Source organism: Elgaria multicarinata, chromosome 1 (assembly GCF_023053635.1).
Source record: "Elgaria multicarinata webbii isolate HBS135686 ecotype San Diego chromosome 1, rElgMul1.1.pri, whole genome shotgun sequence".
In the NCBI taxonomy this organism is placed as follows: Eukaryota; Metazoa; Chordata; class Lepidosauria; order Squamata; family Anguidae; genus Elgaria; species Elgaria multicarinata.
Genome location: NC_086171.1, coordinates 142,919,105 through 142,945,420, shown reverse-complemented (window position 1 = coordinate 142,945,420; position 26,316 = coordinate 142,919,105). Strand labels below are relative to the sequence as shown.

The following is a 26,316-nucleotide window of genomic DNA, read 5'->3' as shown; positions in this document are numbered from 1 at the left end:
CAGTACTACTTTACTCCACACACACACCGCCACCGCCACCACCACCACCACTTCCAGGGTCTGCTGTAAGAAAATAAAGTAAGCTTATAGTGTACTGAACTTACAACTTGTAATGGCTATTTGATGCAAATACTGATCAAAGTCATGTGAGCAATCAATTCTCTACTTGTAAGTGCAATCCTATGTTTATTTACTTAGATGTAAGCCCCATTGAGTTCAATGGAACTTACACCCCAATTAGTGAGCATAGGATTGCAGCCTAAGTGCCTATGTACATCTGCTGCTTTTCCAGGGATGGATGATTATTGGATGTGCTTTGATCTGAAATTAACCTTTGCGGCAAACATAAGGCTTGTATTTAGCTCCTGCCCACCTTTACTGAAGATAGGGAAGGGCTGCAAGACCTATGTGCCAGGTGTGATTTGTATGCACACAGGAGCAATGTTGTTGCTTTACATTCCAATTATGCAACCATTTCCCCACCTAAATATCAAACACACACCAGTGAGATACTTGCCTAGTTCAAGATTTAGGCAGTTCTCTTTTTTATAAAGGTCAGGAGGTCTGAGCCTGGCAATAGCTATAAATCTAGGAATGCTTCCAAAGGAGGCTTTTATTATGTCATGATCACCTTGACTATTTCATGGAAATGTATAGGGTTCAGATAACAATGTCTTCTACTTCTACTTATGTGTTTTCCTACTCTTTCCATCTTTTTCCTTAATGTAGAAAATCCATTAAGGAAGAAACTACAGAATAGCTGCACAGTGCCATCTGGATGTTAGCACTAGCAATCCTCTGTGTGGAAGCACACTAGCTCCAGTTCTTATTCCTTCTCTCACCTTAGAAATGGCAGCACATATCTGTCCTTACTATGCCAAAGTACTCAATTTTTTCATGCATTGGTGTTCAGCATTTTATTTTTTCCCAGGATTGGGCATACTCTGTACCACCCCTCTGTACCTCCACTGTAAAAATCCAAATTCTGCACTCAGAGTAAATTGAGCAAAATATATGGGTAATGTCGAAGACTGCCACTACACTTACACAATTGATGTAGCATTAGCAATGGCCTCTAGCACAACATAATTAGCATGAGCCGGTGTGATGGGAAACTGGTCCTATATAATGTTGTCCTAAGCCAAAATGTTTAGTCCATGCTTTACTGAGATACATCTAGTAAGCATGTGAACACATGTTTTTTACACAGACCACACAGACACACATTATATCTCAGCACCCTGCAAAATACTTAACCTCTCTCTGCCTTTAAAAATCAAAATGATATGTAGCATATATCATGCACATACCCCATAGCTCAAAACCTGGCTATCATTTGTTGTCTGTCTTGTTAAGTCCCTACGCCACTCCTACTAATAGGCTGAACTGTTGTGATGTCATAGTATTTTTGTGAATATTCTACCCAATGAAGGGTATACTGATACTCCAATGCACAAATGGCTACCCTATTCATTGAGAGAGAGAGAGAGAGAGAGAGAGAGAGAGAGAGAGAGAGAGAGAGAGAGAGAGAGAGAGAGAGGTCTGTTTCTCTCTATAGAGAGGAGGGGGGAGAGAGAAGTGTATAAGCATGTATATTCAAAGTAGTGTGTTTGTGCATGTAGATAAGATCTACTGTTTGAGTTGAAACACATAAAACACTACTTGCAGGCAGGGAAACTCCATGAGAATACTGGAGTTTCATTCCACATCAGTAAGAATTCATTGTATTTGGATAGGGGTGTGTGTGTGCGTGTGTGAGCACGCATGCGCACCAGGGATATCTAACCACAATTCTAAACATTCTCTGGCAGATTTTAAGCAGCTTTGTATTGCAAAGAAGCTTGAACCATGATTTCTTCTTTTCTCTCCCCCCCCCTCCCTTTTAAGGCAGTGCTTCAGTCGCTGACTGCTACTCTTCATGTTTTTAATCACATCTGCTACATAGATGTGCCTATGAATAATTAACGATGCATCCAACATTACACTCATAGATTATGGTGGAGGAAGTGACTGGTGCAACGTCTCAAACAGCATAAGCCATTTAGGAAACTGTTATCCACTTTCCCTTTATATTTGCAGTGCAATCACTTACTGTTTAAAAGGGTAAATCTTTCATAGCTTTAATTAAAGCATTTAATATAATTTACACTGATGCTCTATGTGCTCAAGGTCTGTCAAAATTGATGCTTTAATAACATGTCATTCCCTTTCTCTCTCTCTCTCTCTCTCTCCTTCTCCTCCTCCTCTCCCGACTGGCCTGAAATCTGTTAAAATTACCACTAATCTAATTGGGAACAAAGTTGTCAAATGCACGTAGCTCTGACAGTTTGTCTTTCTGCAAACTGCCAACAGATTGCAAGTTACGCATGTGTTGCGCAGATGGGTAAGTTAAAAGGAACACACCACCAAAAACAAAAAACAAAAAGCAGAAAAGAAAAAAAAAAAGAAAAAAGAAAAAAGCAATTTATTAAATCACCTGGAACCAGCAGCTCCATTCCAAAAATAGTGAGAATGAAATATAGCAGGAGCTGCAAGAGTTGGCACAGGAATATGCCAGAAGGTACCAGTTACAAAACAAGATAAACATTTTGAGAAGCCTCAGCTGTGTAGCAGAATAATGAGGAGTTATTTAACCCGATCTGGATTACCAGTAGAAATTAATTTAGAGTGCACATTTAAAAAAAATATTAAGAAGATATTTTAATCTCCCCTCCCTTTAACCCTTTGTAAGCACTGGAATGATATTCCTCTACTCATCCGCGCTCCACAGTGACCTCCGTATGTACCTGGTTTAAATCATCCAATGGAAGAACCATACAGATGGTGTCCTCTCCTACAGATACTTAGCATGTAATATCTTTCATGCGCTCAACCTCCATTTCAGGAAAGGGTATTGGATCCAGTTACATGGTTGAGAGCTGACAACATTATGCCAGCAGCTGCTTCCAAGCTACCAGCAGAGATCAATTTGGAATTTTTAATCTTAAAATCAGAGCAAATGTAAGTTTTACACTGAACAGATGTGTCAGATACAATGAAAAATTCCCATTATCTGAACCTCAATTATCAAAATCGCATGACTGCCTGAATTCCATGGGTGTCCTTCATGTAATCCAATGTCAATGGAACCCCTAACTTTCTGAATACACACAGGAGGACATCTGGATACTTTATGTCAGAAGCAGAGATCAGCCTCTTGAATTGCTTTCAGTGCAAGGGCTGAGTCCTGGAATACACAATCACAATGCTTGTGAGCACGTTGAGAACAACATTGCTTTACTACCACAGCTTCTCTTTGTCTAGTTATGAGGATTCCCAACCTCTTGAGTCCAATGGACACATTTGAAATTTTGAGAGAATGTCATGGGTGCCATAGGAGCAGACCCATTCACAGAATGACTGCTATGTCACACACAGATCCAGAGAAAGAGGAAACATACAAAGGAAAGAGGAACATAGACACATACACAGACAGAGGAAGAGAGAAAACATAGTGGCTGTGTTCAGAAGACACCTTAAACTATGGCTTTAACCATGGTGATTAAGGCTTTTTGCTTTAGTCACTGTGGTTAAAGCCATAGTTTAAGGTGTCTTCTGATCAGGGCCAGTGAGGTCTACTCTCTTTTCCCATCTTCCCTCTCCATTGGGTCATTCCACTCTGGCCCTGCCCAGCCAACAATTCCTTCCTTCCTTCGTTCCTCTATTCTTTCTAAATATTTTTACAGGGCACTTTTCCTCCTGGTTGTTCCAGCTTTGGTCAGCTGCTCAGGTTTCAATCTCAGAATGGAAAGGAAGGAAGGGGAAAGAGTCAGTAGAGGCTGGTGGCTCGAATTTTGGTGGGGCTGTGAATCCATTCTGGGTATTTGTCAGAACCAGCCAGAATTTTACAGGAGCTATCCAAGCTGCTGAATCAATTTTGGGGCTAGAGTTCATCACCTTGGAACACTCCTTAGAGTTCTGGCTGGTTCTGACTGAAACCCAGAGTGGATGCACAGCCCTACAGAAATCAGAGTCACCAGCTTCTACTGGAAAGAGTGATGTTCTTCTCGCTTCTTCTCTCATCTCTATGTACTTGTCAAGGCTCTTCCTACTATAGAAGGCATCAGGGCAGGTGTTCATAGGCACCTTTGCACCCACAAGCACCATGTTGGAGACAGCAAGAATATAATTTGTAAAACACATCTGACAATCAGTCAGCCTTGAATCCAGGCTTGAACCTTTTTTAAAAAACAGAGGGCCAAAGTCGGATGGCTCTACGAAGCAGAAGTCAATGCTCAGGAGTGATAATGCTCATTGCTTTGCAGGAGTAAGAAGGAAAGCTCCAAGATTCTCTGAAATCTATTGAATCTATTGGAGAAGCAATTGAACCCATCAGGTTATTCTAATCAGGGATGTCCATCATTTGCAAATCCAGCCCTTTTTGGCCTCATGGATTCCCTCTGCCTGCCCAGCTCAGTTTGCATTTACAGGCTGAGCTATGGGTTTCCCCCTAAAATCTGGGAACTTTTTTCAGGTGTGTCTGTGTGTGTCTGTGTGTAAATAGAAATAGAAATTGTGCCCACAATTTATGCATTACTAAGCCCTTTGGAGCCACAATTTACATAAAACATGCTAATTACAGCTGTATCTTCTATTTTTTAAATGGGAAAAAATAGATGAAATTTGCACACAGTGAACAATCTTTCCATTTTACCTTCTGGTGCCAATACCAGCAGGGAGAACTGGGCTGCTGCAGATTTTGGAGGTCGGATTCCTAAGTCCGTTGAGGATTTCTCCAGCATATCTAATATATCAATAGTGGCTGATCCAACTCATTATCGCCAATCAGCAGGTGTGTGTGTGTGAGAGAGAGGGGGGGGATTTAAAGCTATACCTGTACCCCAAAATCATTTTTCCATAGCCCTTTTTCTCTTCGTGGTGTTCCACGCATGGAAACAATCCCTGCAAGGTAATAACAGTTGGGGAGACACAGTTTTCTGGCATGGGGGAGGGAAAAGCATGTGGAAAAGAAAGGGGTGTGATCAGCTCTCCTCTCCTGCCTGCCCAACACTTCTCACCTTCCTCCTACCCACATTTTTAGGGATCTATCAAGACGTAGATGGTTATCTAGTTTTACCTGAAGTCTCCTGTGAAACACAGGTGTGCTTTGGGTTTATTTTATATATGAGCAACACACCTCTGTGTACTACACCTGTGCTTTTTGCTGGTAGTATGTTTGGAGGTATCTTACTAAAAACAGATGTAGCATTTCCCTTTTGTATGTGTGGGGGAGCTTTATACTCATGAATGGGACAGTATGTCCATGAATATGCTCTTTGTTGATGAAATATACTCTTCACTTTACAACTATTTATCCAGGGTGAATTCCTAGGCAACTGGGACAGGGAATGCAATTTGTATGCCTCTGCCCTGAGAGAAAAATGTCAATGCTGGTATGGAGTCAAATGGCCTCCCCTTGATGCTATCTAGATTGTGTCTGACAAATAGAGTGGCTTAAAGTGAATGATTGTGTGAATTGAGATGGATCAGAAACCAGGGGGCTCGCATTGCTTTCCACATTCCCAGCACAGGTTCAGGGGATGGATCCATCCCCTGAACCTGTGCTGGGAATGTGGAAAGCAATGCGAGCCCCCTGGTTTCTGTAGCAAGGCAAGAAGTATCTATGTTTGGGTTTTGCTGCCGCTACCTGGGAATGGCAGGTTTCAGGACAGGAAGTGAGTAGAAAAGTAAACTGATAAAGTAGGAAAGGAGGATGGGATTCAGAATTAAAAAGCAGGAAAGAGAGATTCACAGAGAAAAGGGTACACAGAAGGTATGTATGCATTGTGCAAGACCCATTCTATCAGTGTTTCACGGATTGATAGGTACCTTTCGTTCTGTCATCTGCCCATCAATGAAATTGGATTTTTTTGAGTATCCAAAGTTGCACAGATACAAATTTGTGCAAATTCACACACGCACACACACAGAGCCCAAAATTTGCAAATTCCCCCAAATGTGCGTTTTTCATGCTTTAACCTATGGGGTAAATGTGCATTTTTAGCCAGTTCTTTTAAATTTTTGTACATTTTTCCATAATGAAATTTGTACAAAAATCCCAAAGGTTAGGAAAATGGTCTGCAAGTCGGTGGGCTCTGCCTGAGAGAAGAAAAGCCAATCTACTGCAGAATCTGCAGGTCACAGTCAGAAAAATAAGAACTCATTTGGTTCTATTCTGGTTTTCTCTGACATCTCTATTAGGGATGTGCTCCGCTTCTAATCGGACCGGCGAATTAGAAGCGGAGCGGGGGGCTTCGCCTGTCCTTAAGGCGGAAGCGAAGAGGATTGGGGGGCCGGCGGAGCGTGGCGAAGAGGATCGAGGTGAAGGCGGATCCTTCGCCTCGATCCAGAGCTCTGCCGGAAAGGTAAGTGGGGTTTACCGGGCCCTGCCGCTGTCGCCCATGCGGCAACAGCGGCAGGGCCCGGTAACCCCACCCCCACCCTCCTCTCCCTTACCTGCCTCTGTCCGCGGTCCGTCGGCGTCTTCAATTGAGCCCGTGGTTCAACCAGGAAGTCTGGGCCGCTGCGGCCCAGACTTCCTGGTTGAACCGCGGGCTCAATTGAAGATGCTGACTGACCGCGGACGGAGGCAGGTAAGGCCCCCCTCCCCCTTGGTCCCTTACCGGGCTCTGCCGCCGTCGCCGCACGGGCGGCGATGGCGGCAGGGCCCGGTAAACCTCCCGCCCTCCTCTCCCGGCCTTACCTGGCGCCACTCCCCTCCACTGCGGAGCTCCAATTCGGAACCGGAGCTCCGCGGCGAAGAGGAGCGGAGTATGGGCGGAGCGGCGTGGAGCAGAGCGGGCCAATCCGAAATTAGTGACCGCGGGGCGGAGCGAGAGGTCCGTGCACACCCCTAATCTCTATTACCGAGTGGTAACCAGACCCAATGCCCTATTAAGGAGCCTGAGTAGCCAGCACATTGTTGAAGCTGGCATCCACACACACACACACCCATCCCTGAAACAGCAAAGGTGTAAGGAACGTGGGGGAAGGAAAAGAGAATGAAGGAAGTATTTTAGACACACACATGCAGAGAGAGAGGGAGAGGGAGAGAGGAGACCCAGCTTCAAGACCTGTGATTTATTTAATGACTGTCTTAACCTCACTTAGAAAGAGGCTGTTTACATGATTTACTGATTCCTTCTTCCTCTTGTTAATTTAACTCATTTCTTAGGAAATTATACACACTTAATCACTGCAAGAATAAAATTAGTTAGAGTGCCCATTTGGTGTCAAGGGAATGTAAATAACTTCCAGTTTGAAACTGGAAAGAAGAAACAAGTTAAGGGGTCCAGCCCCATTTTTATTTTTTAGAAAAACAGCTCCGGGAGGCAGAGGTTGAAAGGGTGAAATTGCAGGGGTGGGTGGGAAGGCGCCCTCATGTCAGTTCCTGAAGCATCCCAAGCATCTTTCCCATCCACTGGGTTCCAGTTGTGTGCTTGGTAAGGCAGGGAAAGAGTTATGCACCCCAACCCTCCCCTCTCTCTGTTCCTCTACACTCCATCATGCTCTTTCAAAATACACTAAAAATAAAAAATGGTGTCAGGACCCTAATACTCATGTTTGCATGTAACATGTACTTAGCCCTTGTGTATGTGAAGAAGAGCAAAATACTTAGAAGGGGATGATACCCAAGTGAGCTATAAATTAAGTGCTTATCCTGTTACTGATTTAAGCAATATGGGTTCTTCTTTTCTACCAGAGGATGGTATTAATGAGCTTCTAATCCATTAAACTTGCCACATCTGTTGGGAAATTCAGTGGAAAGAAAAAAATGAAATCTATTTTCTGCTGTACTTGGTAGGAAGAGAGGAGAGGGGGGGGGATTCTTCTTTATGTTTTTTTTTCCCTGTTCTGCCCACTCGAGGTACATAAAACCATTACATTTAAGTACCATAATAGCCAACATATGCTTTTCTTTAGAAATGACACCACCATCTGGATTAACTTCTATCAATGATTTCAGACAATATTGTAGGATTTTTTTTCCTGCCGACTGGAAAAAAACTACCCCAGAGAGCACTATACTTTCAGATGGGGAATAACAGTAACAGAATTATCAGTACCCCTTCCTTGCCACCTAATGTCTGGTGTGTGTGTGTGTGTGTGTGTGTGTATTTATGTGGGGAGGCAGACTTCCAGTGTAATGTACTGATCTGTCTTCATATGCTAATTAATTAAGAAGTCAGTAAAAAATATCCTGCAATATCATGTGTGCTCGTCTCCCACTGCTTTTGGCTGAAGGGCTTGAAATGTTATAGTTAATCAATGGCTGGTACTGGCTGCATTGATAGAAGGAGATTTTATTTCTTCTGATCTTTCATGCTAGCCGTTTCAATAATAAGTATATGTCCATCGAACACCACACAAACATTATGTTAACACTCAGCTTTCTGAAAAATTTCCTTCACCTATATTTCAAAGCAGCGGGTGGGGAGAAAGAAAATACGAAAGAGGAGGCCTCCTCACCTGAATGAATCCTTACTAGCCTCATGGCTATTGTCATGAATGTAGCAAACCTTCTGGGCCACAACATCCAACTGGCTGTAGCGGGAAATGGGCACGCCGGGATAATTGATGTACTCAATCCGACCATGCACAGGTGGCACAGAAATGGCATACAGCAGCTTCTCGGGTTTACCAGTGCCATCTGTTGCCATAAGAACATCTGTCGTCAAGGTCACCCTGTCACCCTCTGTTAAAGTTACAGGTTTGGTGAATAGAACAATGTCACCTAAAATAAAAAAGGGGGGGGAGAGAGAGAGAAACATCACACATAGGAAAAAGAAAATCGAAGGGTGTAGATGTCTATGTGTGCCGGTGTGTTTGTGTGTCGAAGGGTGTCAGTTCTTTAATATTCCATAGAGGAAACTGGGTGGGGGGCAGGGAAACAAGAAAAGCATCTTGGTGTGTACAACCCCTCCCCCTTCCCCCCAGATATTGCAGGAGGGAGAAGGCTGGGGTTGAGAGACGCCACGTCAAAGCATTTCACATGGATCAATGAAAGAGCCGTCTGCCAAACAAGTCTGGGAAAGGATTCCTTTGGTACCTGCTGGTTTTTAAAATCTTTGTGCCTAATGATAGTTACAATTTATTGAACAAAATATTTTTCTCAATATGCAAGTTATTTGTGCAGAAAGGTACAGGAGGGCTCTATCTTAGTCTAAGCACTCCTTCTTAGGGATTCTGTGTTGTGGCAAATACATGTATATGCACCCATGTGGGCATGCTGCACAATGTCTGTGAGTACACCTACGGAATGGGAGAGGGGATTAGCACACAGATGCAGGTACAGGTGTACTATGAGCATACATTCTCCCCCTCCTGACGAATTATTCTAAACTGGCTCTTTGTTGAAAGTGACCCACTTGTAAACAAAGAACAATTAAGTTAATAGCCCTACATGGGCTGATAGACAAAATGCCCTAATGTGCTAAGCACAGCACGATATTTTAAGCGGATGGGGTTATGTGATGCTGTAACCTTGCCAAGGGTGTTTCTCCTGTTACTGGATTTGTTGCAGTCCCCTCCCTTTAATATCACAAAAGTACATCAGAAATTGGCAGACATCACTCTGGTTAACAGAACCAAAGCAGGCCTCAGCCTCATGTGATTCCTCTCCTTTCTCCTCACCTTCTCTGGCATGAAATCTCCCTCCCTTTTCCCTCCCTCCCTTTAACCCTGCTTAACATTATTGTATGCACCAGTCATGAAAATCACAGTGAATTCTCACAAGGGCAGCCACCTCAATCAGAGTTTGGAGCCCAAAATAAACATGACAGTGATGAAAATAAGTTTCTTCATATGAGTTCATCCCATCCACGTAGAAAGTGGGGTTGGGAGGGTGTCTTATAAAAAATAATGGGATTATGTGGGAAGTGGTCCTCAAATTCTTCCTATCAACAACATACCCCATTTCATTCCATTGTCCCAGGCAGTTTTCTCAATTCCTGGCTCATTTCCAGTATCTGAGCCAGGTAAAAAGAAAAGCGCTTAGGAAAATGGCGCAATACACCCCTTTTATTGCTAATTGCACAATGTGTAGTTGAGGATTAGCTTTATGTCTACTTTAGCATAAGCATGTACAACCCCAATTTAGATTGGCCACCATGCACTGGAAGGGGAGGATTAAACCTCCCCCTCCCCTCACACACATACACCAGTGTTTCATCCTGCAATTTCACTCACATGTGTGTGTGTGGGGGGGGGACATTGAAAAGGGGGGAACCCTCCATTGACATCAGTGAAGACATCTTTTCTTCTTCTTTTTTTAAACCAGGTGGGGAGTGAGTTTAATCTGTCCCTCTTAGTGCACAATGGTCCTGATCTGATTTAGGGCCACACATGCATACACTAGAGTAAACAAAATGCTAACTTCCAGCTATATGCAATGCATGTATTGTAAAATGTGGCTCTGATCCCCCATTTTATAGGTGAAAAGGAAAGATGCAGGGATGATGGTCCTGTGTAAGTCGGGCCTGCAATTTAGATTTTAAAGTACTTAGCAAATCCTGGCCAATGTCAAAACTAGTGAAGGGAAAACATACCCCAACAGAAATTGGAATTTGTCCATCAAGTTACAAATTCGTCCATCCATTCTCAGGCAAAATTATTCTGAGATTTCATTATGTATATATTAATGTGCATATAGGAGTGGGCTCCCAGCCTCCTTGGATTTCCTTTCCACTATCCCTTCACAATGCAACCCATGAGCACCCAGGACTAATGTAAACTTTCACTTACCAAAACAAGAAAAACAATTATGTCTAATACTAAAGAGAAATGGCCTAGTTGACTAGCTGGATACAGAAAGGAAACAAAGCCATGAGTGAAAAGGGAACATTGATCAAGGGGTGGATTATAACCCATATAGTTGTTTCTTCAGTTTTCAGATCCAAACTTTTATGCCAATTGGTTTGGACAACAGTAACTAAAGGATTTAGTGACGTCATTCCAAGAGCATTGCAAATGGGACATTTACATTTTCCTCAGAAAGTAAAGGGTTAAAAAAAATACCAACATCAGGACACGTGCAGAAATGGTAGAATTTAGATGCTTTAGATGCAGGCGCTCATAATCAAACTTGGTTTGAATAATGAAAATACTAAAGCTATCCATCCATGCTTGGTACACATATGGACATTACAAATGTAACAGATTCTATCAACCAAGTGCCTAATTTTGAGTTTTAGCAGCATCTCTAGTCAAAACAAAACACTATTCATGCAGTTAGCAAGTAAAGAGTAGTTGTGGAGAATCTAATTTGTGTCAAGACCTTGGTGGAGGATTCTTTGACCCCTGATGTGCCCCTAAACTCTTATTATGTGTATTGGAAAAAATAACTTGCATTTGCACCAGTGTAAGCTTTTCTTTTTCCCCTAGTGCAAACAGCAGGCATAGGGCCCCAACCTAGATCAGAACTATCACCCTATCTTGTGCCAGGACTTTGATCAAGACCAGGTCCCTGCTATTTACTTTTAAAAAGCTCTTGACCCAGTTCCTAATGACATGAATGCTGTCTTGTCTAATTTGGCCCTAAGAGGGAACCTAGGGCCGGATCTACACTATTGCTTTAAAGCACTTTATAACAGTTTTATGGCGCTTAAAAGCAGTTAAAGTGCTTTATAACTGTTATAAAGCACTTTAAAGCAGTAGTGTAGATCCGGCCTGTTTAACATGAACCTCGATTAGCACCACTGCAGAAATACTAAGCCATGATTAACTGAACAAGGGAGAGGAGGGGAGGGGGAAGTTGTACCAGAAATGGCTTCTTGTCTAGTTTGGTCTTAAGAGACCAAAACATCTTAACCAAACTATACAAGAAACAACTAACTTATTTTCTCTTTGGCTTTTTCTGCCAAACAGAAAAATAATGTTTGGTAAATAATGTAAGTTTGATAGTGGAATGCTTCATTCACAGATTTCATGCCAGATCTCCTTAAATCAGAGAGGTCCTTCTTGTGGGTTCTGTGGCCAATCTGGAATAGATCTGGGGAGCAGATGCCCAAACTTTCCATTTCCAATTGGCCTAAGCCAAAACCCTCACAAAACTCTGTCCTACATTTTAGAGCTCACCAGTATTGCTAGCAAGAGTGCTGACATCCTGAGACATGAGGTAATGCCAATATTGGGGGTTGTCTCAGTTCTGGGAAGCATCCCAGAGCTAAAGCAGCTTCAGGCACTCTTAAGTTTTGGAAACTAGAGACTTGGTGGTGTCTGAGACAAATAAGGGTTCCCACTATGTCGCGTGCAGGGAAGATATCCAGAAAGTAACAGACTAGCCAGCTCTGTTCCTACAGCGCTTAATAAAAATGCAGTGGGACAACTTCAGAGTGAATTGCACTCCATGATGACTTTTCTCTTTTATGCCCTTCACCATAACAAAAGACTTCATAGCCAGGTACCGAAGAGGAGTAGAATTAAATTAACAGTAAAATTTCAACATCTGCAGGTTTCAACCCATTGTTGGTAGGCAGATTCCTAGGTTTATTTGGTTTGCACTTTTCTTGTTTGACTCTGAATTTATTGGAGATGGGAATTGAATTTGCCATGTTTACAGACTTTTTCCAAACTTGATGGGTGTGAATGATCTGGACTTAAAATTACTATGCGCCCATATTTCTTGCTTAAAAAATATAACAGAGAAGGGAGCACCGTGCACAATGAAGAGTTTAGAATTTTACCCTGGGATTGCAGGGAAGCACACTCTGGACTCTGTCATCAGCCAGTTGACCGCTGGGAGGTTGCATTTCCTGCCTCCCAGGGTGAATATCATGGCAAAGGGGAAGATCAGCCAGGCCTATTCACTGGCCAGAGTAGGAGCAGCTTCAAGGAACTTGCTGACCTCACTTTCTGCCAGAAAGAACACACAGCTCAACTGGCTAGTTGCAGGGCTGGCCCAGGATATTTGGATGCTTGGGGCAAAGGATCAAATAACATCCAACCATTCCAAGTAGAAGAGCCAGCCAAATTGGCAAGTGGATCTTACTTCAATGCCTGTGACACAACAATGTCCTCCAACACTCCTGAGGGCAGCATGTTAGCTTAGGGGTGTAGAGCAGGCCAGATGGCATACACAGCTCTCTCTCTTCCAATGTCTTGCTGCTGCTCCCCATCCCCCAGCTGCCTCAGTCTGCCTAATGTTAGGATTGGCCTTGGCCAATTGTCCTGGGGCTGAGGAGCTGAAAGGAAGCACACTCTGGCCCCAACCATCGGATAGAAGACTAAGGGCAGCTGGATTGTATGGGCTTGGTGTGCATGATCACACCAAGCCCATCCTCCAATCCATTGTAAGCCATCATTCATCATTTGATCAAGAGGCAAGATAAAAATCTTCCAAATAAGTCTATTGGGTCTTGAAAGAAAATGTTAGTGCTAAAAGAGAAACTGCATTACTGAAAGGAAATGCCTGAAACAGATCCCCATGTTGATTAGTTAAAAGGGGGAGGTGTACTTTAGATGTGTGACTTCCTAATGTACCAACATGCAAACACACACATATCTTGAATGACCCTTTGCCATGCATTAAACGGAATATGTTTAACAAGGGGAGTTCTTGACCTGGTATTAGCTTCGCGATCCCAGCTGGAAAGGATTACAAATGTGCTCTCCTAACTCTCACTCTTCCCTTCCTTCCCCTCCCCCCGCCAGCCTTGCCCAAAGCTTGCCTTAATTTCCTCATATTATTGTCTCATTAACTGCAAAAAGTAAAGAGGGGGGGGAGACATTTAAGCACACACATTCATCCCCCCCATCTCCCCCTCCCCTCCACAAACAAAAATTCCTCCTGGAGCTCAATTAACACTCAAATGGTGTTTGGACTGGTGGAACAAGGAGTGGGATTTTCCCCTCAAATTATAAACTATGTAAATCTTCTTCTTTTTGTAAATATGAATTAATTATATTTTGACAACTTATTGACAAATTCTAGCCTTGCTGGGAACAAGTCTGTTGTATAAATGGGAAAAGAATGAAGAAAAACCTAGCAGAAAGTCCATGGCTAATGTGGATTCCTGGTTCCCAATGTGTTACTTAACACACAGCTAAATGAGCAGCCTGAGTAAGGATACCTTGGGCCACCCCATGATTGAGCAAATGCTACCTTTGAAACACCAGAGCATTATCTCCAGCCCAAAGTTTTATTTTTGCACAAAAGTCTTTAACATGCAATAGTTTAGGCCAGCATTTATGGTTTTGCCCTCCAAAATAATCCTTGAACCCTAAATCATATATCCACCACAACTTTTGAGAGATTCTCCCCTGCAGGATGTCCAGCCTAAATCTTTGCTTTTACACCAGTCACTCATAGGTGTGATGCCCCACCCAGGAACCTGTCTCTTACACATCCTAGGGTTGCATTATACAAAGGCTAGCAGTCCTTCTGGAAACTTCCATAGGAGTAGGGATAGGTTGAAGAGGTCATAGCACAATGCACCGTGGCAAGAATGCCCCCTCTGCACCCAAATGTATAATGTTGTAGCCTAACTGTGGATGACTTTCCTCCCCACTAAAATACATGAAATACCCAGATGATTATTTAGGATTAATAGATTACCAAAAGTGCCAGTTGGCACTCTCCTGGATTTCTTTTTTAAATCCCTGTAATAAATGCAGCTGTTTACTAATAAATAAAGCCTCAGCTGTAACAGAAATAAATTAGATGCATTTAATTGGTTGATTGCAAGCCTCCCCTCTTTATTACAATACTGCTCCTTGTTATTTTATGATGTCAGGGTAACATGGCAGATTGACAGTGTGTTTATGAATCACAGTTTACAGATGGCATCCCTGTTTTCTTCAGCAGTTATGGGCACAAGTCACAGGAGAACTCAATAGAGGGTTTTCGCCAAAGAAGACCCCCAGAGATTTAGCCGCTTCCATTTCTCTTATGCCAATCTTCTTCTTGACAGGAGCACTGTTTCACAAAAACCTATGTTCAATAAATTACAGCCACCTGGCACAAATTTAGAAATATTTAACACTCCGAGGACTCCTGTGTGCCTCCATGTGATTTCTATTTATTTCCAAAAGGACTTAGCAACAATACTTGGAACAGGCCTCACACAGTTCCTCTCATGCAATTTTGTCAGTATTCACTCCCCACCCCCTGCATCCCCAGCTAGAAGAACAAGAAGAGTCAGTTGGGCTTGTGGCACCCTCCTCTTCTCACCTGCAAAAGGTCTGAAGACCTCCTAAGGACACCTCAGAACTTGTCCTCGAGCCCTGAATTCCGAGAGCTACCTAGACTTCTGACAGCTTCGAAATTCAGGGATATAATCCTCGATCTCTGCACATAAGGAGGTTTTGGAACTGAACTCTTCCTTTTGGTCACTAGTCATGAACAGACACGGGGGACCGCAGTCATAATAGTCAACAGATTTGTAAACTTCTGCCATTAGTTATGCGCATAATGGATTGGATTCTAATTAGCTTGTTCATCAGAATGCTGGAAAGAGATGGCATCCTTTAGAGATTACTAAAGTACAAACTTCACCCATGCATTTAAAAACACATCAGTGTCACATAAGAAGATACAGGGGTAGTCTTCTGCTCCCTCCTGTAGCTTTGCAACACAGTTCCCTCCAGGCCAAGATCTATTCTCCCTCCCACCACCACCCACTCCCCTGATCTATGAATGCTCTAAAAAAATCCCCATCATTTCCTACCTTTAGCTAGACTTTTAATAAAGATATATAAGCTTTCTGGTGGAGAGCTGTTCTGCCCATCCGTCACATAAAATCGGAAGCTGTCATGGCTTTCTGGAACCAGGATGTTAGTATGGAAATACCAGAGGCGGTTCATGTCCACGTCATCTTGAGTGAAATTCATTCCAGGATGCAGAGTGCTCCAAGCTGATGTGGTCTGAAAAACATCATGGAATGGGTGGCTGGAAACAAATTCATACGCACACATAAATTGCTTATACTGTATGCAGATTCATTTTCACAGCTGTTCAATGTGCCACTTTGAGCAGCTATATCTGCTTTTCATTTTTATTTTGGAGTAGGTGCAGGGGCTGCAATCCAGATCTTAAAAGCCACCCACCCACCCACTAAAGTCCTGGTCCAGATCCAGTCCTTGTATCTACTTGAGTAAAAAAGATGGGGGGAGATGTAGCTGCTAGATACTGATTTAATGTACTGCCTGTTTTGGCCCTGGGAAAGTAAAGACAGAGAGGAAACAACAGCAAGAGGAATTGTTTAAAATCCCACCCAGAGAGCTAAAGTTATCCCATGACTATTAGCTGCCTTACGAGTAGCCTATATGAAGAACTGAAGGCCACAACTTTGGCATGGATTGAAGTGAAGAACACAGTGGAACTGGATCTGTGTGCTGCTTTTTAATGATATTTTATTGCATTTTATTGTTTTTATTGCATTTTATAGTTATTTTTGTTATATTTATTGCTTATAAATAAATAAAACGTAGAGCTATATTTTGGGCAACAGATGTTCTGGGTATGACAAGACACTTAAGGGAAGCCAGTCACTGGAGTGACCCTGAGTCAACACTAGCATGAGCAATCCTGTGGAATCTTCTTATAAGTCCTTCAGATATAATAAGTTAATTCATGTTGACTTTCTTTAAGAATTGACACTGAGTTCCCTACTACATTTGTATCCCACACTTTATCTCAGGTGGTTTTACACATGGATGTTCCCATTTTTAATACTCACAAAAACCCTGTTTGGTAGTTTAGTAATTGGTCCAAGATCACCCAGTGACCTTCATGGCTGAATGGAGATTTAAACCTCCATGCTCCAAGTCTGATAGTCTGTACATTATATTACATTAGCTGATTGAGTCTATTGAAGACATGCCATTCCAGACAATACTTAAGCATATTATGTTTTCTTCTGCTGGAAATATTTATTACTCTGGCAATTAACCACTTTTTATTTATTGACTATTACCAGTTGGGAAAATACACACAGGTCTGCCTAAATTATTAGCAAATGTTCCAAAATAGTGTTCTTCACTACGCCTTTTAGACAAGCCTCACAACCTGTCTCTGTTTAGATCCTGCTTCCCAACCAGTGACACAGAAAAAGCTCTGGTACATGCCAAGAAATGCAGATGGATCCATTGTAGCACACCCTGATGTTCATAGCCAACACCCAGGTGTTTCAACTTGCTAGCTAGCCAGAAGCTGGTTTTATTCCAAGAGGAGGTCTAAGACAATTAGATGCCATCATAAGAGAAGCTAGAGGGTTTCATTTAATTCTAACAAAGCAGATCTAGGACTGTCTTTCAACAGCAGACATATAGGGACTCTTCTTTCTGAAAACCCATGTTGTCTTACTATGGCTAGATCATGCTCAGTGTTAGGCTAACTTAAGGTGCAATTCAGAAGCAAGTCAATAAGGATGCAATGGTCAAAGACACAGTTTTGCCAGGCAAGAGGAAGGGTTCAAAAAGAGAGGTGTGAAGAACAAACACAGATAAGCAGTCATATACAATACACAGTCCAAGAAGCAGAGTAAAGCAGGAGTCCACGTTCAGTAGAATGAAGGTTCAGTCATGGAGCAAAGTCAGAGCTACACACCACTGACCCTAGTAGAAGACATTGTTTCCAGCAATGGCTAGACATGCTGCAGGGTTATATTGCCAAAGCTTCCTGAGCCCCACCCAGGGTTCATCTGCAGTTCATTACAGACCTTGCTCTCAAGGAGTCCTTCTTTCTGCTCAGGCACTTCTCCTTAAAGGACCCCTGCTGGCCTACCTCTTGAAGTGACAATGCTCTCAGGGTCTAGGTGATCACCCAGCCTCCACCTCAGAGATGGAACTCCCCTCCTCTTGTGAGGACAGAACCATGATCATCTCATCTGAGGGCCCGGCCTCCCCCAGGTCTCCTGCCATGGGTGGCTCTTTGGTGCTGACCATTGCTGGAAGCACTAGCTCCTCCTCAGAGAACAATTTTGTAAACTGCCCAGAGAGCTTTGGCTATGGGGTGGTATATAAATGTAATAAATACATAAATGATTCCTCCAGCAGGGGCATGACACATATTGCCTCACTGAAATCCAGTTTGATCCTGTCTGGCATTGCCACCAAGTGTTTATATGAGGCATAATCCAAGCTCAACAAACCCAAAGAGAACTTTTTAATGCCCTTGTCTTGCCTGAGCAAAATGTAAAAAATGTAAAAATGATTAACCCATTAAGGCCTTTGGCAGCAACTTACAAATTGCCCTCTCTCAAAAAAAATGCATTGTGACAAAAGATGGCACTATTTTTATGGTGCCCATATGAAAAGGAGGACAGGGCTCCTGTATCTTTAACAGTTGCATAGAAAAGGGAATTTCAGCAGGTGTCAGTTGTATATATGGGATTCCTGGTGATATTTCCTCTTCATCACAACAGTTAAAGCTGCAGGTGTCCTGCCCTCTTTTAAATCTGGTCACTCTAGTATAGCTCCTGCACCTTTAATTGTTGAGATTAAGAGGGAATTTCACCAGGTTCTCCATATATAATACCCTTATAATGCCAGGCACACAGCCTGTCTCTAGTCCCCCCTTGGTAAAAACAGCTTCTCCATGGAAACTTTCCATTTTCAAGCAGCAGTCATAGTTCAACTGATTGTATGAGTAAGGCCTAAAATATGCATCATCTACATACATTGCAATGAACATATTCTATAACTTAAAGCAACGTGAACGTTCTACATAGCAACCCAACACGATTGCTCCTGTGCAAGTCCATTACTTGAAGCTATGTCACTGGCTCAGTTTTAATTGTCATTATTTTCTCTATCAGTAGTGACATCCTTGAAAGTCTTATTCGCTATTAAAGTCAAAGGTCTACAAATGCTTTTGTGGATCCAGTCATGCACACACACACACACCCCTCTTCACAGATCCAATTCAGAGCAGAATCACCTTTCCAAGTGGGCAAGCTTGTCCCCTTTTCCTGATCTGTCACTATCAAATGGTGCACAAATTAGCCTATATGCAGTCTCGTCTTGTCAATCTCCTTACATGTCCGATACTGCATTCTGTTCCCTTTGACAGTTGAAGCATACAAGCCTATTGCAAGGCAAGGCTACACATATAAAGTGTTGGTTGTCACCTTTAAAGCCCTACATGGTTTGGGTCCAGGCTACCTGCGGGATCGCCTTCTCCCATACAATCCGCCCTGCACACTCAGGTCCTCTGGGAAGAATTCACTCCAGCCAACAAAAACAAGGCTGACAACTATTACCCAAAAGACCTTTTCTTCTGCTGCTCCCAGTTTGTAGAATAGCTTGCTGGGAGAGATTCATCAACTTATTATTATTATTACAGTCTTCCAGAATTTAAGAAAGCCATAAAGACTGATCTCTTCCGGAAGGCCTACCCAGTTGAATTTTAAGATGCCTTTTTTAATTGTGTGCTGTTTTTAATGATGCGCTGGTTTAAAACTTTTGAATTAGTTGTATGTATTTTATGGTGTTTTTATTTGTGTTGTACCCCGCCTCGATCCAGAGGGAGAGGCGGGTATGAAATAAAATTGTTGTTATTATTATTATTATTATCTGACAGCTGCAAATACACACTTGCACAACTGTGAAAAAGTGATAAAACATTTCTTAACAAAATTACAAACACATTTCTGTGAATTCAGTATGGGTAGATAAAATGGGATTATATGTCTCTTCTGGAGTAGGCTGTAAAATAAATGTACGTTTTTACTTTAGAAAAAATATTAGAGTAACTGGTATAGTCACAATTCCTGCTTTAGTTTGGTGGCGTTGTAGTAGGAATTAAGTATCCTGAGTTTAACCTTAATATAAGTTTAGTAAATTTTAACAGGATTGTTATTTTCTATCACCCTGCCTTTAAGTAGTGAGATTGAAGAAAGGAATTTAAGTAAGTTCAATTCAATTTAGTTGGAATCAGGAGATCAAAAGAGATCCTATGTATACCTTGAAGGGTGGGTTACCTTTTGTCTTCCTGGATGAGGAAAAGGAGAGAGAATGCGTTTAAGAGTTTTGAGACTAAGGCCTTAGCTAGACCTAAGGTTTATCCTGGGATCATCCTGGGGTCATCCCTGCCTGCTCCCGGAATATCCTGTGTGTCATTTACATGAACAAGGATGACCCGGGACAATCCCGGGGTAAACCTTAGGTCTAGCTAAGGCCTCAGTTATTGATTTTTCTTGTTTGATCATTATGAGTATTTAAATCATATATAAATGTGTAGAGAATCTCATCATCACCTTTAAAGCAATTTGACATATTCTTTAGTTTTTAATCAACCAATCTTTAGTATATAGAGATTTTTTGAGAATAAGTAAACTCTCTCTCTCTCTCTCTCTCTCTCTCTCTCTCTCTCTCTCTCTCTCTCTCTCTCTCTATATATATATATATATATATATATATTTCCCTTGATAAAGAGTTTAACAAATCGAAGTGCCTAGAGTTCAAATGTTTCAGGCAGCTATGGCTAGTTTAAATGAGCCCAAGGTTCATGCAGCCTCATTCCTGTAGAGGGAAACTATGGTTTCCCATTATGGTTGAAATCTGCCACTGTGAATAGACACAGGCAGTAATTCACCAAGCACAATTGGGAGGCAATCTCCATTCATTTAAATATGTTCCAGAACACCCTTCAAAGCTGTGTAACTTCCATTCATAGGTAACCATTATTCATTCAATTGATTGCACCCATGTTAGTTTATATACGTGAATCAGAATGATGGAGAAGCTGTGAACTCATTTCCTTCAGCTTCACGGATCATATTTAATTCTGACATAACCAAGGTATTCAGAAGTATAAACACACCTCACTGTGATGATTGTTTCCTTCCTCTTACTAAATTAGTGGAATTTCAACACTAAACTTGACTGGATTTCTTCTGGTTGGACACTTAAAACAGCAAAACAACGAATACTAAAAATATTATCCGTCATTGCTAAAGAATGTACAAGGATATTCTAGCTTCATTTATTAGGGAACAAAGCAACTATAAGAAATAATGCACAGTACCTTAGCTTAGCTAAGAATAAAACCCTTTTGGCACTATTAGTATTTTCCATTTTCATATCCTTTGGCTATTCCCCCCCCCCCCCACACACACACACACGTCCCAGTTAAGGCCACCAGTTGAATAGTTAAAAGAGTTGAACTGCATGTTCCCACTAAACAAAAAATAAAATGTCAACCACATGCTGCAGCCCCACTGAAACATTTCTTTATTTTGAGCTAGTTTCCAAATTTCCTTATGTTCTCAGGATGCCAAAAAGCTGGAAGACCACTTTAAAAAGTCTTTCCCCCCCACCTCTTTCCATTTATATGAGTAGATTATGTGAAACTCATTACATTTTATGGTTTTGCACAAAAATCTTAGTTTCCTACTAATATTATGCAATGACATAATGCCATTTGTAGAGGTGTCACATAAAAGGATTGACTTTTACGGGCTTCTGATGGCAAGCCTATCCACTTTATATTCTGTTTTATGTAAGCGTTCTCAAAATTTATTGATCCCAACAGATTTCTCAAGTTACTTAATTATAAAGGGAAGACTATAGCCTAGTGGCTTAGCAGACCAATATAAAAGTCAGTTGAGATGTTTTGCTGTAGTTGCATAGAGCTGACTCAAAGAGCTATGGAACTGAACATCAAAGTATAGGATCTTTTCAAGGACAGAGTTAAATGGAGGAGGGTGAAAGGGAGGCAGACGAGCTCCTTTTCTACTGTTTGTTTGTATCTAATACGTTTCTTTGGTTATACGAGAACACATTTACCCAAACCCATTACATACCTCTTTCTTCCCTTCTCTCTCTCTTCCCCCAATTTTCTCTTTCTCCTCTCCCAAGTTGCTCCCCTCTCTCACCGTCCCCTCGCCCTGCAGAAATAATGTTATGAAAAAGAAAAAAGTTCCCATTGGTCCCAATGGGAGCTTTTTTCAAAGGCTTATTGCCACCCAGGGTCTGCAATTTTGGGGGATAGGTCACAGTGATGGAGAGGTAAGGGTTAGCCTTCTCATTTAGTTTCACCTCCCCCTGAAATTTGCTCTCCATGTAGCAATTAGGCTTTCTAAAAAGCTTATGTGGCACAAATGGAAACATTTTAAAACATCTAACTATTGCATGGAGGTGGGAGGAGCAGACTGAGGAGGGAAAGCCATGTGCTAGATGGAGAGGCCCAACAGGCCATCAGTCCTCCAGCCATAACCTACAGTTAAATGTAAGATTTTTGCATGTAAATCTGATGTATGAAATGGCCGTTGGTGTCTCTTCTGTCTTCTCCATTTTAGTAATTCTTGTATTAAGCCAACTCAAAAAACACAAGTTTATCTTAGATATATCCAGCGGTCGTAATAACAGCTATACAGAAACATGATGCCCACCATATACCTGGAATGCCAGATAAATATTCGGGCCAAAGTGTGCATGGCAGAGTGGCTCCCAACTTGTTTGGAGTATTATAGCTTCATCACACCAGGTTTATATTGTGCAATCACTGTGAATTGTGTGCAAAGGACTCCAAAGTTTTCCAGTTTATAATCTGTTTTTACTGTGAAGTACTCCCATGCATCCTGCTTTAATTGTCCTTCTTAGCTAAAAGAAATGATGTATTTTGGACCCCTTTAAGAACAGATCTTTTGTTCTCTGAGCGGCCACTGGGGGTGCAGGAGGATGGTTTGATATTTTTAAACTTCAAATTAAACAAATGCTTACATCTGAGTAAGTTTTAAAGATAAAGGCATCAAAATTGGCACAGTAATAGATATTAAGGAGGGCTTTTAACATACCAAATTTGAATCAGATTGGGTAGTCTGTTGATTTTTTATGATGTTTTACATTTCCCCCTTTAAACCCTTTTCTTGGTATGCAAAGGATCTTAGGAGCGGTGCCACCCAGGGTGTGATTTAGCTAACAACAACAACGACAGCTTTATGCTATGGGGATAATTCGAGGGAAATGGGTACTTGGGATGAAGCTCTTAGTTCCAATGGATAGGATATCCAGTTAGCCTTCTCTCAAGTTCTTTCCCCCATAGAATCAGAATTAGATTCCACCCCTCCCCCTACTAATACAAGTTAGTAAATGTTTCAGGAGCGTATAATATTGTCAGTCACTAGGTCAAAGCACTGGAATTGGGAATGCTTCAAGAAGGTCTATATTTTGTTAGGGGTCCATATATGGAAACACTGAAAAACACTGCCACCTTTAATTGTAGGTGTCCCCATTTTGGCTTGTTGTTGATGACATAATGGAGCTGATTCCTCGAAGAATCTTTATCTTCCACTTCTAAGGACACACTGGAAATTACTTTACTCTCTCCAACTTCCACTTCTAGGCCTGTGTTTCTGAGATGTAAGATAGAGATAAAAAAGCATCACAATTTAGAATCCAGTATACAGTAAATACAGTATAAGCTTCATTTTAATTTCATAATACAGTGCTGCCCTCGCCCTGAGTGGGCAAAAATGTTCACCCTTGTTCTTAGGGTCCCTTGAGGGAAAAAGTAACTGAAGAGGGTGTTTTACATATTCAAGGATGCTCCTGTGAAGGCCTGGGAGGGGGAATCAGAAAAAAATGAGGAATCCCCTGAATATGTGGGAAATATTTTTTCCAAAGACTTTGGGGGGAAAGCAAGAAAATGGGGGAGGGGTTGCATTTTTTCCATTTTCCCACCCCGTTTTCTTTTTCCCCATGCATCTACACCTCTGCACCTAGGTTGTCACTGAGGAAGCACTTCATTAAAGAATGACTAACCTTCAGTATAAGGATAGTCTATTTATATAGCAATGAACTGCTATAGAAATTGGAGGAAAGCCTTTCCTTCTATCCACTGTTTAGTAAATAATAATAATAATAATAATAATAATAATAATAATAATGTCATAGGCCCTTTCTACACCAAAGGATTATCCCTGCCTACTCCCGGAATCCCCTGTGTGTCATTTGGATGCACAGGGATGATCCTGGCATGATCCCGGGGGAAAAGGCAGGTGTAGAAATGGCCATTGTCTCTGATCTTAAAATACATGATGTGTTATTATTTATCAGTGCTTCTTGGCAAACTAACCATGTTTACAAAGAGAAGGAGATAAGGTTTTTGCCCACACTGCAAAATTTCAGGCCTCCCTTGTTCATGCAGGGATAATGAACTAGGGCTTTTCTACATAAAGAACACTTTTGGTGAGATTTTTTAGAACAGGGAAAATGTATTATTCAGTTGTAAATTTGAAAGAAAACATTTTTTCTCTTGTGTATTTTCCACTATTCCGCTATACCACAGTGCCATCTAGAGGTTATGTAGTGCAAAAGTAGGAAAGAAAATGCTTTTTGTGTAGTGCTCGGATCTCAATTCTATGATGAAACCAAAAGTACATACATAGGATTAATGGCCTTGTGTAGAAAAGCTCCTAGTTTGTGAGTTCTGTAGTTAGCCAGTATGACACCGCAAGTATTCCTAAGCATTTATTTCAGTTTATTAAAGCATGAATGGGTTTCTTTATATCAACAAACACATAGCTTGATTCCCCACCACCACCCAATTTACATTTCATTTTTATGGAGTTTACAATACTAGATCTATGGCAGTCCAGAGTGGAGGTCGGGTGGCTCACCGGTGCACATGGAGGCCTGCTTGCGTCCCCTCCATTCCTCTCCCAGCCACTGCTGTCCACCCGGGGGATTTACCTGAAGCCTCCGTGCACACCGGCAAGCCACCCAGCCTCATCTCTGCACTGCCAGAGATCTAGCATTGTAAATTACGGCAGCCAGAAATTGCTATTTCTAGCTGCTGTAGTTTACAACAGTAGATCTACGGCAGGCCGGAGAGGAGAATAGGTGGCTCATCAGTATGTATGAAGGCCTCTGTTAAGTCTTGTGGGCAGGCAGGGAGAAGGGGGAAGCGAATGGTGGGGGGAGTCTGAACAGCCACCCCTGCTTCGGATTTGGAACTGAATCCAAAGCAAGTTGGCCTGGGCCCGAGGCACCCTGGGCCCGAGGCACCCAAGTCAAAATCAGGGCCAATTTGGAAGCTCCGAATCAGCCTCTGAGTCAAAATGGGGGTGTATGTACTAAAAATGACACCAGAACTCTGCTGCTGTGTACAAAGCTTTTCCCATAGGAGTGGCTCTGTTAAGCCATTGCAGCAAAACCAAAGAGGTTTTTGTGGCATCTTTAAAAGATTAATAGAGTTACTGTGACATAAGCTTTCATGGACTAGAACTCACTTTGTCAGACACATCTGATGAAGTAGGCTCTAATCCACGCCACAATAAATCTGCTACAGCGAGCCCTCACATTACGTTCAAACAGAATTGCATACATAGTTACATCTAAATATCAGTTTTAACTTTCATGCCCCTTCCTCACTTTAAAAGGACTATATTCATGATGCTAATAACAACACCACAATTAAGAATCAAATCATAGAGACTGTTCCTATACTACAAAAACAAAGAAGTTGACTTTAATGTGTTCCAAATATTAATGGGACATAAAACGCAAAGGCATCTTCCCCAAAATATTTGATTTACTTATTTACTTGAATGCTCTCTGAATAGCTCACATCTGTTTTGTACTCACAGGACCTATTCCCATTATACCTCAGAGATTCACCTTCCACAACCACTTCAGCAGGAAGATCGAGTATTCCAAAAAGCACACTGGTCCTCTTCCCCCCCCCCCACCCGCCCCAATCATTCTGACAGCATAATTTCCCCATACAGTTGTGTCTCTTTAGCTGCTGAAGAATTTAGTATTTGCTAGTTGTGCTTCTTTTTGAAGTTTAATAATTTCTGTATCATTTTGATGATATGAAATGTTCATAATTTGGTATGAGAATGAAAAGAATTCCAATTGCCCAGACACAAACAATTCATCCATCTTCCTGCCAATAAACAATTCATCAAACATGTTAACAATTGAAGAGAATAAACTGCTTTCCCCTGTCTTTCCTAAAGTCACTTTGCATAGAATGTCACTGCAACAGCTAACCTGGAAAGATGAGGGATTTCATCGTTGACTGGCATCATGTCGACGTAAAGTGTCCCTTGGACTGTATGCTTGCCATCTGTTAGCTGAATGGTGAAACTATCCTCTAGGCTTTCTGTGTCATCATGCATGTACATGAGCTTCAGTCCTATTGGAGAAAGAACCATAGACAATTGAGTACTTTGAGCAGTGAAGCCAAATTCTAATGACAACCAATGTTCAAATGGAATTTGGGATATCAAAACTACATCAAGTCTTTCAAAGTTATCCAAGAGCATCCAGTTGTTCTTCCTCTTAAAATAAAACTATCATAACAAGATGCTACTATGGTACCTCATTTCT

At 41.8% G+C, this 26,316-nt stretch overlaps 1 protein-coding gene across 1 annotated transcript in view; it reads right to left on the bottom strand.

Annotated features, from left to right (window-relative positions):
• Window positions 1–26,316, bottom strand: part of LOC134404352 (FRAS1-related extracellular matrix protein 1-like) — a 122,094-nt gene that overhangs the window by 31,947 nt on the left and 63,831 nt on the right. Inside the window, exons 20-23 of the mRNA XM_063135082.1 lie at window positions 25,978–26,122; window positions 23,192–23,333; window positions 15,705–15,900; window positions 8,509–8,773 (exon numbers count right to left, since the gene is read on the bottom strand). Of these exons, the coding sequence (XP_062991152.1) occupies window positions 8,509–8,773; window positions 15,705–15,900; window positions 23,192–23,333; window positions 25,978–26,122 (748 nt within the window). The remainder of the gene's footprint in view (window positions 1–8,508; window positions 8,774–15,704; window positions 15,901–23,191; window positions 23,334–25,977; window positions 26,123–26,316) is intronic.